Below are 20,287 nucleotides of genomic sequence, written 5' to 3'. Positions count from 1 at the left end.
CTGCATACTTGGATGCAGAGCTGCCTGTTTAGCCTGCCACGGACTCCAGGTGAACAACCCAGCATCTTAGTAGCTTGAGCTCAGGACTGCCCTACCACAGCTTTTGAAGCGAGCCTGAAGAGGGTGCTGCACACTCGTCTGTAGCACATTTTATGACCACAGCGTTCTCTAGAAAATATTATCCAACTTTGAACTAATAGTTCCTCACAACTCAGTTGTGTTATAGCCCTTATTTTTTCATTACATTTTACAGCTTATTTTGACCTTTAGTTGTCTATAGCATCATATATACTTCTCTCTGTCACTTCTTTCATTAGCCCCTATACCCTCAGGACTTTTCCATTTTTCCTCAGTTTCCTTTCTACGTTCCTAATATTGCTTTTCTTTATCAATGCAGGGGCCTTTAACTTTCAGCATTGTTCTCTACTTTTTTTTTTGTCTCCTTCTGTTGCTGAAACCATCATCAGTCTTTAATTCTTGAATCTTTCCTATATTTTCATTCCAGCTAATTTTGAATACGGCTATTATGCTATATGGCTCTTGTCTCATATTTTTGAGCAAGTTTAATGCAGTGGCTTTCATCCTTTTATGATGTTTTCTGGTAGTTATTGATCTGACTTCTTTCAAACCTGGCATACCATTTTCTTTTCAAAACATCCAGTAGAAATTCCCTGCTGAACTTATCTACCGTCTGCATCTTTGGTGATACTTATCAGTTTCCTTTTCTTAATTCTTTCTTGGCTTGCCCATGCAATTTCTCTGTCCCACAAGTGGTCCATAAATCTTTGATATGTCCTTCATTATTTCTGATAGTACCCATTTCATAAAGTTTATTTTCAGAGAGGAAAAACTGCATGATTTTAAAAAGCAATTTTAAGGAAAAAGAAAACCTGACGGAGTTCCTTGAAGGAAAGGGGAAATATTACTGATTTCTCAATTAACCTTTTATCTTTGACCTGTATTACTTCATTTGTAAATTGGACAGACAATACTGACTGTAAATTGAAATAAAAAAAAGTCTATAGATTACAGTCTGAATTCAGCACTCACTGAGCAACCTAATGTATTTCCAAAGTTGGCCTCACTTTGAGCAGGGGATTGGACCCAATGACCTCCAGAGGCCCTTTCCTACCAAAATCTATGATTTTATATGAAAAATTACTGTTATCTTATTCAAAATAACATCTTTAAAAAGCAACTGCTTAGATCAGAAATGGATGTGACAGATTTTCTTCCCATGTACATTGACTCAAGAGAGTTGTGAGCATGTGAGAACTGCCCATCAAATGTAGAATAATTGATATTCTTATGCTTAATTGATGGGAAAAGAGTCATTGTAAACAAAAATAGTTGGAAATGCAAATTATTTCTTATGAACTAAACTTCAAAACCACAAGGCCATATTCTCTGTAGGCATGATTATATTGAAATTGTCTGAAAATAATATGGTCCACTCATTCCACTACATAAGTGCTCTTTGTGCATTTCAGGGGTGCGGGGGGTGTTTTGTTTTGTTTTTTGAGCCTGTGATCACTTGTAATCTCCACTAGATGGACCTCATGAGATGTTAAAGATATCTTACTGATCTAACTGAATTGTTCAACTGTATACAAAACACTTTCCCTTAACTGTGCAAGGTTTTAAAAAGTGCACGCAAATTCTTTTCTGTACTGTTGAGGGTATATTGGAAAAGTAACACAACTGCTATTTTTAGCGAGGTCTCATGATGAAGTAGAGGTATGCAGTTGCACTGTCCATCCATCAGTCTTTACCCCAGCCCCTTTAACTTCTAAAAACATTGGCCAGTTACAACGAAGTTTAACAGAATTAAAAACCTGAAAAATACTGGGGGATAGTATTCACAAAGGCACATCTGAGCACAGGGAGATTGCTCATTTTTTAGTCTGTGGATGGGAGACCCCAGGGGACATTCAAAGCAGACAAAGTGATAGGAATTGAGCATTCCAGGAGTGTTTCTTCTTTCCATTGGGTAAAGAGCAGCATAGGGAGAACAGCTAAAGATACCTTCAGTGAATACCACCCAAATTTCCAACAGTAAGCCAGCACAGTATGTGGCCCAGTGACTGCATGCAGTCTCCAAACTACTTGATTGCTTTGCCCACTCGTAAGCTGGCACTAGACAGCTGGCAGCGAGCATGTGTGGCTCTGAAGTAGCCACAGTTTTCTGCCTCTTACCAGCCTGAAGTAGAAAGAAGGCTAGGATTCTTGTGAAGGAGGGAGAGCTTGAGGACAAAGCTAAGCATATTGCTGCGTAACTAGAAGATGGTTAAGTCGCATTAGTAATATAGCTCGCAGGCCTCATTTGGAGTTAAAAAACTGCTTTTGCTCTAAGTTACCCTAAAAATATTTTTCTGTTTATTATATTTTTCAACATTGTTTTAATATATTTTATACAACACTTATCAGTGCAAGTGTATGCACCACTGCTAAATTTAAGTGCTAGCTCCATGGATCATATGCCAAGCTAGTTTGTAGTTAACAGTGGGTCATCCAGCTTTCCCAAATTAAAGAAATGTTACTCCACTTAAGATACTTTTCTCTGCTTTCTGTTTTACCCTTTTTGTACATCTTACACTTGGGCTATTGTTATATTATTGTTAAAATTAATAAATGTTTTATTAATAGTCAATTTTGTTGATAGATATAATAAACAGTATGTTGAAATGCCAGTTATGATGTTACATATTTCTTTGAAAAAGTCAACAAGTTATAAAATTGCAATAAGTAGAAAAGAAAATCTTTGGATCAAGTAATTGGGTAATTCAGATCTTGGACTGATATTCATGCAAGTCAAACATATAAAGCTGTACAAAATTACTGTTACCTAGAGGGCAAGTTAAACCCTAAATGTCAACTTTGGTCCTGCGCAACGCACCTGCCATGATTCACCAATTTTTTCTACAATTGTCCTTATTTTCAATATCGCTCTGTATATTCTTACCTTCCATTCTTATATATTAGTTTTATGCAAAGTTTAGCACTATATTTGTTATTTCATTCCAATGCTGAGCAGAAGAGAATCAAAAGTTAGTCCATCCACTATTTGTATTGATTCTATTCACCATCTTGCAGCAACTTAGTAGAAGTCTATACAAACAATTTTACCTACCTGTTTTTTGATTGTTTTCATGCTTCATAGAGATCCTTTCAACAAAGCTGGGAGAGAATAGAGTCTTTGTAAAATTTTACTGTTGAAAGACTTTTTAAATGATAGTATTAGAAACTCTTGCAGAGAATTTTTTTTCCTTAAAAGTGTATGTGCCATTTTATGCTGTCTCATCAGGCAGAATTACCAATTATCAGTGTATTTCTTCTGTGTTTTTTTCCTTCTAGTAATATTTTGAGCAGGACACTCGGATGCTTCTGGATGTCAAGCACTATTAGAATGTCTTGCTTTACTTTTTTCTCAGCAAATCCTATTTGCTTTGTTATTATCACATAATAACTCTTTTCCTCTTACTTTCAAGAAATCCTTCAACTGTATATACACTTTTACTATTAAAAATGTAGGAACTTGTTTGCTAAACATGAAAATACATTTTTACCTTAACAGTTTATCTATGGTTGTCAAATTTAGTAGTTTTTAATGAGAATGACAGTGAACTTAATTGTCATTCTTTAGAGGGCCAGATCCTTAACTAGTATAGAAATGACAGTCAAGTTATACTGGTTAGGAACTGGTCCAAAACATCAATATTCCGCAAGATGGGAGTCCTTATTTATTCTTTTGAAGACTATCTGTGTTGGTAAAGAAGCAATATGATCTGGTGCATAATGATTGCAATCTCTTCCCTTCCCAACAGTCCCTGGAAAAAAAGAGCTTTAAGAAACGTGTTCATTTCCTGCAATAAGTAGTCATTTAATTAAAGAACAAAAGTAACAGGAATCAAAAATGCTTGCAGCTGTGTTTGTTAGACATTATATAAAAAAGAATGAAATTATAATACATTAAATTAGTTTTTAGAACATGAACTTAAGTGTTTTACAAACTAATCATGGTAAGTTCAAAATGTCTTGTCAACATAATACTGAATGACAGTGTGTCATGTCCATTTATGTCAGAGGCCTTGGAATGGTAAAGCCTGTACATGCACAGCATCTCCTTTTCCAAGATAGACTGCAAAACAGTTTAAAACAAGTGTTAAAGGAGAGTAGTAGGTTCCTTCAAGTAGCTTTACTTCAATCTTTTTCAGCAGATCCTCCCACTCCACAGGCCATCACTCTTCTGGTTTCAGAGTGAAGTACATCCTCTGGTGTTTCCATCTGTGAATGCTGCAGAGATTTCATCTGCAGAGTCCTTCTTTCACACAAACATCAAGGTATCCTGGACTGAACTTTAGGGAAACACTTCTATATTCCCTGATATGTGTTCAGCAGCAATATCAAAAAGTAAAGACAGATTCTTCTCAGAAGAAAATTTCTATGGCCTGTGAAATCTAGGAGAAATGAAGAGACATTTTTCAAACCACTTCGTGAAATTTTCAAAAAAAAATAGAATTTTTAAAAGCAGTTAATGTTGCATTAACAAAAATAATGCTTGTTTAAGCAAGCATTCTGTTTAAATGTGCATTAACAGTACTGAAGAATATTAGCAACTATAAGCCTTAATTTTTACAAGTATGAATTTTCACTTGTATGCCACAGCTATAGTGCAGTTACAGTCCTCAGGTTCCAGTCTAATCAGTTTGCAGTTACTTTAGAGTGCAAATGCAACTATATGTGTGGGGTTTTTTGTTTGTTTGTTTTAGGAATTAGGCCACAGTTTGTCACTGTTGTTAGTAGTAATCTTTATTGTGCCATGATCTTGTTATTTTATAAGAATTAAGCAATGTTGAGCTGATGCTTTGGAAAATAGAAAGTACTGTTGGTTTAATATATATTCTTTTCTTAGATTCTGTCCTAACACTAATTGTAAATTGTAAGGCTGTTTAATTCTAATATCCGGACCAAATTCCAAAACATGTTATTTTAATACACTTAATTAAACTCCTCAGGTAATTTCAATTGGGTAAGGCAACTTTCACTTCTGCACTTAATCTGCAGCCACCCCTTTTTTTTCTATATTTCTTTCTATCAGTCCAGTGATTTTTTGTCATAAATATTGCGCATGAGCCCTGTAATGTCAAAAGAACCCTGACAACTGCATAAACAATCTAGAATTATATAATTATAACATTTAGATTAACCTACATTGCATTTATGACTCAAGGTTATTTGCCTAGATCATCCTTTCATTGAGCATCCAAAGCTCGATTACAATCAATCATCAGATTCATTCCATGTTCAGAAACGAATGTGGAAACAGGGTCCCCAGCGTGGCTGATGTTGAGCCTTCCAGAACGTGAGACTGGACACCAAGTTCTTTAGTATAATGTTAGGCAGCTTATTTTAACACCAAGCCCACCTGAGAGGGCTTACAGTTATGGTAAGAGTGGACTGTGCTCCTAGCCACTCCTAAAATTATGTTTTAAGAGCAATTGGACTAGCTAGAGAGACCTAATAGAAATTATAGGAAATAATTGGTTGTTATTTAAATACTTTTTTTCTGTAAGTAACAAGGTCTTTGTGCAAGTAACTTAATGCTTGTGGAATCAGCTTCTCTCTTGCAGTTTTTCCCTCTTGCCAAATCCTGGTGTTTTCATGCATGTTATGAACGTGCATTTAGATTTTCACGGACACAGTAGCTGTGATCAGTGTTGGCACATGAGGCTTTCTGCAAGCACTAGATTCATACCCGCCCTCATGGTGGCCCAACCACTCAGAGAGCAACAAGTGTCCCAGGCAGTATTCTCTCTTGACTTCTCTGCTAGACTGCTATTTAGTGTGCTTTGTGGGGTTGCACTCCTTCCAACAGCACCTGGGCTGACATTCAAATGATATTGAAATCTACAGGCTGAATCCACTAGAGCAAATCTATTATGTGTTTACTTATGGGTGTTGTGTATCTCTTATTACAGTATGAAGAATTTTGTGTTGCTTAGCACTGAAGTTGTGATGTTTGTGATACTGAGACTACAAACTCGCACGTATTTAACTCAAGTATCTTCATATAGTGTATTAAGTTATTCACCTGCTTTAAACCACATCATATTTTTCTGTGTTGTATCCTACATTTAATTTTTTGTTACAGCTTTTAAATCTTATTTAAGCATGCTGACTGATGTTCTCGAGAAGGTCTGGGGGGTTCTCAGTAGATGCTAATCTAAGCAAAACAATTCAGAAAAGCCGTATTCTGAATGGAGAGAGAAATGCTTCCATTTTCTTTTAAAATAAAGCTTCCTGTGCATATTCTGCTCCCACTTCCACATGTGAGAACAAAATCTGCAGATTCAGGACTCAAAGTCTGTTTTTTAGCAGGCAATGGAAATAAATAGCTGGAAAACTTACCTTGTCAAATGTTTGCTTGATGCATGTACCTCCATTTCATTACTTTTGTATTCATTTAGCTCTTTACGAATTGCTGCCTAGAAGTTTAAAATGAAAGAGGGTTAACAAATAATTTTGTATTTATTAGCATCATAAAACACCAGACTTGCAGAGTGGAATAGGAATTTCGTAAAGTAGAAATAGTAGGTACTGGGCACAGTAAGGTATATGATGACCAGTAGAGACACTGAAAATTTAGGTTATATAGATTGCTGATATGATGCTATTCATCATTCGTTACTGATTGCTGACATGGTCACCTCTGCCTAGAAGTAATTCTGAAAGGGGCATAAAACCACAGTGCTTATTGTCTTACATTTAATATGATTACAGTTAAAATTAGTAAAGATCAAGAAAGATTGCCCAGAAATTGGTAAATGGGCTTTTGTACAATTTTCAGTGTGTATCATTTCTGAATAAAAATCAGACTGTGTTTGCCTTATCACAACTTGTGTATATGAGGTGGGATTCTATTGTCACCTATATCCATGGGATTGCACAGTCATAAGGGAAGACACATTTTCTCTCTTGGTGAGTAATGCCAAAAAATTCAAGGCTATAAAAATGAGATCCCTGTTTAAATGACAACTGCTAGTGAACAGGAACATGCTGGGTTGCTTTCACAGATTCTTAAATATTTGGTACTTTGTAATTTAGCCAAATAGGCATTTTATATATATATATATATATATATATATATATATATATAAAAAAATCATTTTTATGATAGCATGTCTTGGTCAGTGTGGTGGCTGCATAACAACCAATCATAACATGGACAGAGGAGAGGTTAAATGTCCCAGTCATTAATACAACATAATATTTAATTACACTGTTACATACAGAATCTAATGTATCATTATATACAAAGCAAGTAGAAAGCAGTGATGGTTCATCTAAATTATGTCAATACCTTATCTGCTGCTGATAGTCTTGTCCATGGTTTATCTGCTCGTCTGTCATAGTCCTGTGCTTTAGCCACTTCCACATAATCACTGAATCGAATCAGGATTTTTCTGTCCCTTAGTTCATCAACTGTAGGTCTCTGGTTTAGCTGTATTAAGAAGTTTTGTAAAATAAAATTAATGTTAATAACAAACATTTCAATAAAATGTGCAATATTTTGCACTTCCCATCTTAGCTTTATATGTGTTTATGTATATGTAACAAAAAAAAAAAGAAAAAAAAAATACTACTAGAAATTGATACATTTCCAGGAAATATTCAATTCTTCAGAGTATTGTTAGGAGAGTAATAATGATTTAAATGGAGTTGCAGGCTAATGCACAGTGGCTCTATAATGGACTAAGGAGGAAAATATTTGAACCTGGAAATTGATAAAATGCTTTTGCAATATGTAAAGGAGTCATAATGAATTACACTGTAGGGGTTGTCAGCTGTAGTCAATGGTAGATTTTCTGTTTAAGGTTTTCAGGACTGGTCCCATTGTAAGAATTTCAATTTGGGCTTAGCAAGTTATCATAATATTTGGCTTATAATTCCAGTAGGGATTCCTAGGAACGGAACAATAACAAGAGCTAGTTCTGATTCTGACAACACCTTGAGTGCAAAGAGAAATTTATTGCAGGAGCACACTTGGTTCTCAGCAGGGAGTCAGCTCTGGGACTGACTGCTACAAAGAATGAAGAACTGCTTTCCTAGCAATATAGTTGCAAAATAGGCAGTATGCAAGCAGATATCCATTTGCTGATTTAAGGTCTGTATGTAAATATTCTGTCATTCCTCATGCATCTGAGAGATGGTAGATACTTTTAAAGTTTGTTTTACTAGGTACCACTATCTCAGAGACTGCTGAGGATATATGTTAAGGGATGTTTGTGTAATAATGAATAATAATGTAATAACCTCTGTGTAATGAATAATAATGTAATAACCTCTGTGACTGGTTGATGTTGTAACTACTCCAGGTTCTTTCTTATTATCTTTGCTGAACTTCTAAAACTAATAGAAAGTATTGCAAGATTTTACCTTTCTTGTCAGTCTCTGTTTGATTTCCCTTCTTTCTTCCTGTTCCGTTTGATCATTTCGTTCTGCAGAGAATATTTTTAAAAAAAGATTATTTTTTTCATGAGGAAGATTGGTAGTTTTCAAAGCTCCACGCGATAAAAATTATAGCACAGAGAAATCAGTAGCTAGTTCTTGTCCATATTGTTAGCTCAGTACGTCTCTCTGGGTCTCTGCTAGAACGTACAGTTACTTTTCAGTGAGGACCAAATATCTGTGCCAATGTCAGCTTTCCTATGACCTAACCTCCCGTTTCAAAGAGATTTAATAACCAACAGCAGCCACACCAGCTCTTCAGATAGATAAATTTTTGAAGGAAAAATCAAAATATTCCATAACTAATCATCATTTTTTATCTTCCATGCTGTTGAAGCAATTATGTTGTTACAGATGCTGAAAAGACTTATTGCAGCAGCTTCAGGGAAAGTATATTCTTTCCTGTATAACCTTATTCTCAGGCTACATATTTAGAGGGTCACACTGACACAATAGTTATCTATGACTTGCATGCTTTTTTCCTCTGCTATTCAAGATATGTCACTTAACATTAGAACCTCTTTATCCTCATAGATTTTCCTTTTGTAATGTTCTCTTCTAACCTAAGCCAGCTTGCTTTTGTGTGTTGTGCCTATTAACATTCAAGCCGTGATAACTCCTACACACTGGATCTAAAAATAGACTAGACTGCTGTAACACTGTGTGAAATATATCCTTTGCCTTGGGATATGAGTTAATGGCATTTCTATTTCTAGTACTATCTGTTACTAAATTAAGACTGGAGCCCATGACCTGAACAAAGCTGAAGACCCAGACGAAAATGTTTAACCATTCTGAGTTTCTCTAGATACTACTGTGAAGTGTATTATACCACTTGCACTAGATGTTCTCAATGCTAAAGCACACATATGATTTTTAGTACGCCTTAAAAAGAAACTAGAGCAGGAGATGAGTTTCCAGAAAGGATATTTTTAGTAATGAATTATTTTTCTCCTTTATTTTTACACTCAGGTTACACTGAAACACAATTGTAAGTGTCTATTTAAAGTAACATAGTAGAACATAGCCACAACTGGGTATAGTAGAAATGTAAATTGAATGAATCTAAAATGTTACAATATGCTACATTACAATTCAGTGGCAAGGCATACAAATTTAGAACAGAGAATATAACATGTAAAGTTAATGATCAGTGGTGACCAGTGATGATCTGTTATTTAGCTCTGGAATGTTTAAAAGCACACATTAGGCTTTAAAAAGTAGAATGATGTAGAGATTACCCTCAAGAAGTTACTAGTATGCTTAACTCAGTTTTAATTCACCCTTTTTACAGTTGATATTCCTATCTGTATTTATTTTAAGAGAATTTTCTGTCCCTTTCAGAATGTGACTGTGTTATGCAACAAGAGAATTCCTAAAGAAAAACCCCACGAATATGTGTTCCTGACCAAAAAATGCTCTTCAAAATTTTAATATGCTAAGCTTATATAGTGGCCCATTTCTATGAGACATTCACTCAGGGTTAGAGTTTATTTCCAGCTTAAAGAAAATGCCAAATGTGGAAATACAAGAAATACTTTTCTAGGAAAAATAAAACAAGATTTGATAAGAAATACTACCAAGGGCATTACAGAGCGCAAGCATAATTACACAGAGAAAACAGAGGTTTTCCCATCAGCACCACTCTGCCTACACTCGGATCCATTCATTAGTGAGGGCTGGCTGTATAAATCTCAGTACAGATATGCTCCCAGTTATAAAGTGACATGCGCAGTACTGTAATTCATTTTGCTACTTTGTGAGTTATTCAGGGAATTCATAGCAGTGTGTGACCCTGAAGCAATTCCTAGTGTTAAGAATGAGCCAGGAATTGCAGAGTTTAATTTAAGAGAAGCTGCCTTCTTGAATGTAAATGTCAGCTTTCTGTTGAAGAATACGTGTGAACACCTGGGTGTTGATTTTAGTTCATATGGTTATTATGCTCTATGGTGAACCACCAATGTTTCTGTACTTAAAGCAAGAGGACTTAGAAGATCAACAAAATTGTAACAAAGCATTGGCTTTATGTTTTCTTTTAAAGTATTGCTTTTATCTCAGAAATCTCTCTCTGACGGAAATAAGAACCATCACTTATTCTAATCTTGTTGAGATTTGTTTTAAAATAACATAATAGCAGTACTTAAGCACTTGGAATATGCATCTCATTTTGAAAGGTTTGTGCAAACATGAATTATTAGTCCTTAAAACATCTTTTGGGGTAGCATTACCTCCATTAGCAGTAGGTATTATGAACATCAGAGATGTTGGGAAACTTAGGACCGACTGTACAACCTGGAGGACATTATAGTGATTTCAGTGAAGTGTATTTTTAGTTATGTCTTTGCGAGGTCATACCCAATCCAGGTGTTTTTTAAATTCCATGACAAGAATGTCAAATCCTTATTAATAAAAGGAGAGAATATTAATTTCCAAATTCACTCAAAGCTGAGTCTGGAGTTGTTGCCGCTGTCCAGCATTGTAAGATTGCTACTGACACAACCAAGTGATGACCTTAGTTCTTTATAAGATACCTAGCTTTTTATATAATGGAGAGGATAAGTTATATAGAAGTAAGTGGCTTCTGATCTCAGCTGAACCTGTATAAAGCCTGAGCAACTGAGCTGAAATCAATAAATTTGCTCCATGCTGAGAGGTCTTTAAATAAGTTACAAATCTAGACCAGTATGTTTAACTGGCATTCAGGACATATCTTTAATTCTGCTTTATCTCTTCCACTTTATCTCTCTCTAAGATCATTATATGAATGTATTCAAGCCTTTTTATTATTAAAGCTGGTCAGTTTAACCCAGATTAAGGATGTAACCAGCATACTTCAAAAAGTAAACATGAAGGAACAGATTTTTTTCAGAAGAGATCAGCTCTTTCTTATCCAAAAAAACCCAAAGAAACAGAATTTCAAAGGAGATCTTAGGCACTGACTCTTAAAAAATCTGGGCCCACATGTTTCAGAATCTTGGGTTAATTCTTTTTCTTTCTTCTGGTAGATGACAGGTGAAGTTAGACCAAGTTCACCCATATTCTTTTCAAAGAATATATCCTGTTTCTCATTTAGCTATGTGCTGGTGTCAAATACACCTAATTTAACCATGTGCAAAGTATGCATTAGAAGAGTATGGCAAATTCTTGTAAGTAAGTTGACTATAGAACTCCTTTGTGTTAAAACTGAAATGAAATTCCCGGTAACTTCAATGACTATAGCATAAGGTCTTTTCTATGAACTACTGAAAGAAAAAATGGGTATTCTGAAACCATTTGGTTATGTTGCTGCCTTCCTCTCAGGTAGTGGTATTTGCCTAATGTATTTGCCTGTCTAATACTGCTTGCTTTTAGAAGAAGCTTATTTCCTAAATAATTTTATGTTAAAAGAAAAAACAAAAAAACTTCCTGAATCCAAACCATTTGTAAAAAGTAATTTTACTTTCCTTTTTTTTTTTGTTTTTAACTAAACTATTGTCAAGGCAATGTTCTGTATTGAACACCTGTCAAACACCTGAAGAAACCCTCGGATGAAGAATATCACTCTAAGTTCTGAGATATTAGATCTTAAGTAACACAAGGTAGATAATTTTGTTTCTAATGAATTATAATCATTTTAACATTTAAATCTGAATTAAATACCAAGGCAGTGTTGTTTGTATGACATAAACATATATGGCATTATGTTTTATGCTTGTTCAATGAGAAACTATTTTTCACATCATTCTGGTTTTGACTTTCAACACCAAACAGACCATGAAAATAATAGCAGCAATATAGTTTTCCTTAAAGCAGATGGCCTTCCCCTTTCTCCTATGTGAGACCCATACAGAGACAGTTTCCAAGCTCTCTGTCCTTCACCTAACTCAGAGGATTCCCGATGCATCTAAGGAAAGGGAATATGTTCATCCCCTGTCTGATCACCAGGTAAGATTACCTATCTTCATGGAAAAAAGTTTCTGCTTTGCATTTATTTGAAAGACGTTGAACAACAGTCCCCAATAGCAGAAAACTGTAAGTGGCCTGGAATTCTCTCTAAAAGCTCTAATATCTCCAAACGATCTCTCTTTGACTTGTCTTTGGGAAGGTACTTAATGATATGACTAAATGCATTTGCTAGGAAAATCACACCTCTGCAAGCATGCTTTGTCCATTTCTCTTTAGCCTTGGTGGTGTTCAATGTTCGGTTTGCCATGATAGTCCAAGTCTTGTAAAATGACAGTCCAAATTCTCATCACACTGCATGAAACTTGGACTCTACTCCCTTCTCATACATCCAGAACAGTGTATTTACTATAAAAATATTTGAAAGCCTATATTTGGACAAGTCCTATAATATTCCTGTAATAAATTGCATGCCTTTATCAAAGTGTAAATTCTGATTCCTGCAATATTTGAAACTTAGGACATGCACAAAATGAAAACTTCTAGTTACAGAAAATAATCCCAAAAATGGATGAATTTGTCTATTGAAAAAGAATATGTTATAGGAATGTAGTCACTGCTCTAAACAAGTGTAAAGAAATACTTTAAGGAAAAAAAATACTCACGTTTAAGTATATTTCTTCTTTCTAGCTCCTCAACAGCAGGTCTTTGGCTGAGTCGCCTGCGGAAAAACACCAAAATCACATTTTGTACCATGCCTGTTCTTTGAAAAGTCTGCAGTGTTCTGAGTTCTGGTTGGTGTTTTCCTCACAGGGGAAAATACAAAATCCCTCTCCAGTACTCAGGAAAAAAAGAAGAAAATCCTGGCAACAGGATGCTTTATTGTTTTATTTTTCCCAAATGTCAGCAATGCAGGTAGAAGTTCTCCTCTAGTTTGCCCTGCTGTCAGTGAAATGCTTTCTTATAGCATGCATCCTTTTTGCAATACTTTCCAGACAGTCAGTTGAAAGCAGTGCCATCCAGCAGTTAAATTCACTCTTCAGAGGGTATTTAAGGTGGCTATCAAATGAGTTTCATAGTCATCTTCTGTAGCTACCACTGCCTGTATCTTTTAATCTCCCGTAGCAGCAGGTTTTCTTTTTTCTAGTATCACCAGTGATGCATCCTGACAAAATGCAGACTTGCCAGAAATGAAGCTTTCCTGTGGTTTCCCGACTACACATCTAATAGACCAATCCGGCAGCTATCCTCCTGCCTGGTGCATAAAATTCGTGTGCTGCTCACAGCCTCGTGCTGTCTGAACAGAGTGTCTTATGCAGTTTCACCTCCCCTTTCAGTAGTGCTGCCTCAGGATTGAGTCTTCAAATCATATGATCAGTGCCCTAGCGATTTTATTCTGCATAATAAATGAGACTTCCCCACGAGACACCGCTCATATCTGCAGAGAATCTCAGGTAATTGAACCCCTCCCCTAGGCGTACACACACATGCTGCATTTGCTGGCTTTCAAGTAATAATCCAGCAAGCAGATCCGAAAGAGTTATGCTGCTTTCTGGCCTGCATTATGGCAACGTTAAGGATTCTCATTGTCTCCTCTCCGACGGATGTTACAAAGCCGGAGCCTGAAGTTCCAGAGGAGAAAAATATTCAAAACAGGGATGACACTGAAAAAAATTGCTCCAACAGTTATCCCTCTACTGCAGATAAAAATAATGATTATAAAGTTATAAAAAAAAATCTATCAAATACACAAGAGATGAAAAATGAAATAATAGATTGTAAAAGAACCAGTAAACGTATCTAATTATAGTTTAGCCATGTTTTTTAAGCCTGACCAAATACACCTTCAGGATCAGCTCTGTATTCATACATCGTCAGAACAACGGCACAAAATGTGAATGCCACTCCTTATCCTTTTTTGATTAATTTCCCTGAGATCACTGTGAAGGCCAAATTCTGCTCTTGTCATTGGTAACCGGAAGGTCTCAGAACCACTCTACCTCATTCCCACCAGGAGAAAAGGCAGTAAACTAGACCCTGAGCTCTTGTACTTGGAAACACCCATACCTAACTCTCCTCCTTCCTACCTAACACTTGGTATCACCTACAATTTTTCTCTGGGTCTCTGGATTTCTCTTCAGAGTAATGGGCCAGATACTCCATCAGTGGCATCTGCAATAATCCCAGCGAAGGGGGAGTGATGCTGGAATGCCCTCCTAAAGGATTTGAACAGGTATTTTTAATTCCTATCGCCCCCTTCACTCCTCCCTCCCCACTCATTTCCCTGTGTGTCTCAGAAATCAACTCTCTGGCTAGATTTTGTTTAAAAGAGATTAACATGCTTTTCGCAGTATAAATCAGGGAAGAGTAACTTACTCAGAGAGCTTATCTGCAAATGAAAGGTCCACCCGACCTGCTGCTCACATGCCTCTCTATCTGTATCTTAATGACAACGCTTCCATGTGGGATTTATGGATTCTCCCAGAATCCGTACATTAGATTTCAGAGGCCCTGTAAACTGGGGGATTAAAAGCCTAACTGAGAATGGTTAAAGCAGTATGAGAATATATGTTATAAGAATTCTCTGTATATTTTTATATATATACCTGTATACACACAGGTTACAGTATTTATTGTGGTTAATTATTAAAATCTCGTTTCCCTTTCGACACTGATAACTATACGGTGGGTGCTCAGGACGGTAACATAGGTCTGTGCGCACCCTCAGCTTTATCCACAACAAAAGGCAAATGCAGGAAAAGATGCGAATGCATACGCACTTAAACGCGAAGGAGAGAGAATGACATTTTTGATTTTGTGTTTTTCAGAGATATGGACCACATTTTCCAGCTTTTTATCACAAGCATGAAACTAGAGGTGGTCTTTCTTAAAAATAAAGTCCTAACGGGAATTCAGAAGCTGGGGATAGAATGAAAACACCAAACCCAGTGAAGATCATCATAAAATGATGAGACATGACAAGTCCAGTGATGTCTGCTGTTACTGAGGTGCAGGGACATTTTGTTTCTATCTGTTACATGATTTGTCCTATTCAGAAGAACCTTGTGTCTGCCCGGAAACCTGCCTTTGGTCTGCTCGTCCACAGCGAGAGCAAGGTCCTGCGCAGCATCCAAGCCCCTTTGGGCCCTGTGCTCACAGGTGAGAGGGAAGCGGAGATCCAGCAAGGGTGAGTGACTCCAGAGGCCTCCTCCACCAGCTGATGATCGTGATGAGGGGACGCAGGTGGGAGCATGGCCCCGCCAGGCCAGCAAGGGCTTTGGGAGCTCATCTGCTCTCAGCTCTGTGCAAGAAATCGGCCTTGGAGTGCTGAAGCTTGGTCCTTTTCCCCTGAATCAGAAGCTGTGGAAGAGCTGCCTCCTGCAGGAGGGTTTTCCTACGGCTGAAGACCAGCTTGCCGCACTTCCTTGATCACCCCCGTACCAAGAAGCAGGCGTCTGTGCTGCAGGCAGTTGGGGAGGCTGCGCAAGGAGGCCCTGCCTGCAAGCGACGCGGACGAGAGCGCAGCCCGCAGGGGTGATGAGCGGGTCCGGCCCGGCCGGCGGTCCCCACTGTGCCCCCTCGGGAGAGGGGGAAGGCTCCTCCAGTGCCCGTCCTCCACGATACTGCCCTGCTCCCTTGAAACTCGCCTTCGCCTGGGCTGTGAGTAAGCGAAGCACAAATGTGTCCCTGGAGTCAGGGGCAGCTGCAGGTTACCTTTGTCCAAAGAAAAGGTTCCTCTTGAAGGGAGCTTTTTAGCAAGGAATTTTTTAGACTGGTTCATGCTTCTACTTGAAAGAATTGTACTCTGGGCACAGTGGGTTTCTGCTTGCTCTCCTGAAGTCCAAGTGTTGTGTTTTGGAGGCTTATTCCTGGGCTTTTTTTTCCTTTTTTCCCACAAAATCCTGCCACTTTCAAAACCAGAAAATGTTCCCCTTGTGCTGAGCTCTGTGCCTTTCTTCAAAAAGAGAGTGTCCCATTCTGCAGAAAGGCGGTGCAGAAGCTGCCATGGGCTGGGGAGCCAGGGGCTTGGCCTGGGAAGTGGCCTCCCATTTCTTCTCCCCGACTCGTTTGCAAGGGGCAGGTTGTAAAGCGATGGAGACAGAGGCTCTGGAGAGGCAACGTTCGCATCTCTCCTATGTCTAAAGAAAGCAAACCCCAGCAGCACAGGCATTAAAAGCAGACTTTGCATCACAGCAGGGGACCTGGCTGGGCACTTCTGGAGGATGAAGCGGGCACCAGCCCAGGAGCAACCTTCACGAAGGCTGAAAACTGAGCCTCTGGCAGACTTTGGATGATCTCCAACAGCTTTGCATGGAAAGGATTTTGGTTTAAAGACCGCAGGCTCTTTAGAAGCAGGGACGTGCAGCCTTGCGGAGGCCTGACGCCAGCACGAAGCTGCTACGCGGGCTGCGAGGAGCTGCCTGGACCATGGAGGCTGCCCGGCCCCACGCAGGGAAGACGGCGGAAAGGTGAGTCTGGCGGGACCTGCCGGCCTTCGGTCTGTGTTTCTGTTGCTCCTTCACCCCGGGATGCGCCACCCCGGAGGCTGGCTAGTCTAGCGAGGTGACTACAAACTCCTGTGGGACAATTAACGTAAAGCGCCGTCTCTGTCACGTTGCGGTAATACTGTCGTGTCGTTTGAATTAAATTTAGATACCTATTTCTAGCTGCTGGAAAGAGCATCCAATTAATACTGTTGTATTCTTGGGGGATATTAAAATCTAGGTTTGGGCATTTTTGCCCTGTCTATGAGGCAGGGAATGCACCCTCTGAGCGCTTCCACAGAACGAGCCATTTTGGGGCATATCTTGAAAACTTTCTTGAAAACTCTCAAATAACTTGCAGGCAAGTCCCATCTCTGTCCTAGTCTCCCTTAGTGTAAAAGCGTGGACTATCGCTGACGTTGCCATGGTCATTCACATTAACAGAGTATCCAGTCTAAGAATGTGCTTCCCCGCTAGCTTGCACCAGAGGATGCTAAAAATAGAAGTAAGGGGAGCTTGATCCACAGGACATCAGTTTAGCCAACTCCAGCTGGCTTAGGAAAACTGAGCAGAACTGGAGGCACCAAAGTTGCTTCCTTATAAATGGCTCTTGGATACAGTTCAGAGAGAGTTTGCTGTATATGCATAAGTGATGCTCCAAGTCTGGATAGAGACCAAAGGGTCAAGTCAAAATCTGAATATTTTCTCATGGTAAAAGAGTCAGTGTGAATTCCTGGGGGCAGTGGGGAACTGCCGTTTCTAGAGTTCGGAAGCAACAAGGCTTACTTACTACCATTGCTCCATGCAAAGCAGACACAAGTCTTCAACCTCAAGCGTTCTTCAGCTATTTGAAGTTTTGAGGGGGTTCTGGGTTTGTTTGGAGGTTTTTTGTGTTTTTTTTTGTTTTGTTTGTTTTTCTTTTCCCCTGTAATTGCTTGGGTAATTTGGGTTCCAGCAGATAACAGAACAAATGTATATGTTTTGATCTCTCAGAAGCCAAAGACTTTGCCGACTCAGGTTTCCTGTGCTGTGTTGTTCCTGAGGGTGAGAGGAGCAGGTTGTTGCCTGTTAGCTCAGTCACCTGTGGTCTGCACCAAGATCATGCAGGCATGGCTGTGTGCACTCCTGCTCTCGAGTACGTTGGGTGCTGAGAGCCTGCACGTGGCCTCAGGCTGGTTTTTCTTTGCACGTGTGACCACATGATTCCTGTGAGATTCATGCATGCTCCGTGCCAGCTCCAAGGGGGGTGAGACTTGATGTGTTTCCCTTGACACACGTGTGCGGTGCGTAGTCATGGCAAAACAGGCTGCCCGGGGAGATAATGAGCACTGCCCCACCAGCCCGATCAGTGGGAAAGTCTCCACTGGCTCGTCTGGTGGAGGAGGCGCAGCCCTCCACCACGGGATTGCCAGTTTGACACCCAGCGAGGTTAATGTGTTGGACACGTGCTCACGGGCAGGCACTGGAGCCAGCTTGCAGGGGAAAACCACTAATTGCTTGTCCCCTCTGGAGCACGGGCACGTGTTTGTGGGCCTGATGACTCTCACGTGTGCCTGTGACTGTCAATCAATAGATTGATATTTACTTCACACAGTCAGATTGTCTCCGTCACGTTCAAGGCAATGAACGGTCTTAGGGCCAGCTTTACACCAGGGTTGACGATATTGGACTGTTACAGGAGACTGAATCCTCAGCAGTCAAAGGGTTTGCCTGTGATTAGGATTCAAGAAGCTGCTATGAGGCAAGGCACTGAAATGTCTTACAAGCAGGAGACCCTGCCAAGTTCCCTGTCCTCATATTTAGGAGGCTGTTAATCTTCGCAGCTTCTGCCCTGCCCACTGCAGGGACTGCATCTCAGCAGAGGTGTGCCAGCTCTGGCTTTGCAGGTACGGGCATAGACTAGCTCATCAGAGACAACCTGGGAACAGGTACAGCCCACCTGTACACGTACGGGGCTCTGCTGGCTTTCAGCCCCCGGGCCAGGCCCTCCTTTCCAGCTCTTCTAGTCGGTCTGCAGAGGCTCCATCCCCGGTGCAGCAGACCCCAGCGGGCGTTCAGCAGAATTCACCGCAAGAAACGCTGCGCTCTTTGTTCATGGGATTCTTTATCTGTCTCCCGAATGTATTCCTTTGCTTCCCAAATGTATTTTTGCACAGTGTCTGTTACATGGTAGCTGTATGATGGAGTTGACTTAAAACTGCTTTTCTGTTGGGTTTGTAGTGGAAGCCAAAAAACATACTTTGGAATCCTTTCTCTGCCCTTCCGTAGTTAGGTCCATGTGCAACTAATAACCTTTCAAAAAGGGGGGCAGGGGTTGAGCTGGACACGTGCGTGTGCCCATGGGCTCTGCGCTGACAAGTGAGCGATCAATCCAGGCTCCAGTAAGTGAGCTGCAGCCAGCAGCGATCTCATTGATTTTTCTCTTGTGACAGGTAGTTTTGCAGATGGAATTGGGGGGCTTTGGTAGGGAAGGAGGATCCCGCTTGCAGACGAGCTCAGCCCTGGGTGCGAACAGGCAAAGGGAAGAGAACAGGGAGGGCCATGTGCTGGCTCCGCACAAAGCATCTCGTGTCTGCTGCTCGTCAGGAGGGAAACGCTCTGCTTTTTGAGTTGGCATCTCTGTTATCAGCACATCATGTACAATTCAACAAGGAGTTTATTTTCATCCTTCCTATAAGTAGCTGTGAGGAGAGCGTGTGCCAGGGCTTCGACTCACCCACGCACTGCACTGTGACAGTGCGGTGCTGCTTACAATGTACAATTATGGATAGTAGTAAATCCTTGGTAGGAGGGACTTGCCTTTTAGAGTCTTTGCTCCGTGCAAAATTAGAAGGCAGGCACTGAGACACACACTCTTTTTTAACCCTAAGGTAATTTTGGAGCATGTAAAAAGTGGTAGCTGGGTGACGCGCCAGCAATTCCCGTAATAGGATAAGAGCAGTTGCTGCCATTCTCTGATGGTAGGAGGCAAGAGAGCAGTGTGGAAAGAAGGGTGATTGGCGTGATAGATTCTGCCAGTTACATGCAAAAACTTTACTCCTTTAAAATTACCTGATATTTGTGTCTATTTTTCCCCATAAGCTATTTTTGCATCCAAATAAGAAAACTGCCTTTGTGTGTCCAATAGAAGATACTAAATGTATGCAGAGGCCAAATATGGTGCCTTAATTACATATCTTACTCATTTGTTTGGCCTTTAGTTCTGTCTGGAATTCAAAGCTGCAAATCAGCAAGTGTTCAATTAATTATGTTGACCCTCACTGTCCCAGGCAATTACAGTTATCCGTCACTATAATTTCTATAAGGATAGAAGTCCTACAATGAGGAGTTCGGATTTCAGTTGGAATAAAACTGCATACTTGCCCACCATGACCCTGATACCACAACGCCCTGTCCCCGAGTGACCCATATCC

At 39.6% G+C, this 20,287-nt stretch overlaps 1 protein-coding gene across 1 annotated transcript in view; it reads right to left on the bottom strand.

The window, feature by feature from the left end:
- Positions 1-3,909: 3,909 nt before the first annotated feature.
- Positions 3,910-20,287, bottom strand: part of PHACTR3 (phosphatase and actin regulator 3) — a 118,265-nt gene continuing 101,887 nt past the window's right edge. The window contains exons 9-13 of the mRNA XM_067307657.1: positions 13,056-13,111; positions 8,437-8,498; positions 7,361-7,501; positions 6,409-6,485; positions 3,910-4,457 (exon numbers count right to left, since the gene is read on the bottom strand). Coding sequence (XP_067163758.1) covers positions 4,442-4,457; positions 6,409-6,485; positions 7,361-7,501; positions 8,437-8,498; positions 13,056-13,111 — 352 coding nt within the window. The 3' untranslated portion in view covers positions 3,910-4,441. The remainder of the gene's footprint in view (positions 4,458-6,408; positions 6,486-7,360; positions 7,502-8,436; positions 8,499-13,055; positions 13,112-20,287) is intronic.

The sequence above is a fragment of the Apteryx mantelli genome, chromosome 18 (assembly GCF_036417845.1).
Source record: "Apteryx mantelli isolate bAptMan1 chromosome 18, bAptMan1.hap1, whole genome shotgun sequence".
Classification (NCBI taxonomy): domain Eukaryota; kingdom Metazoa; phylum Chordata; class Aves; order Apterygiformes; family Apterygidae; genus Apteryx; species Apteryx mantelli.
Note: the sequence above shows the minus strand (reverse complement) of the source record. Positions and strands in the feature narration are given on the sequence as shown.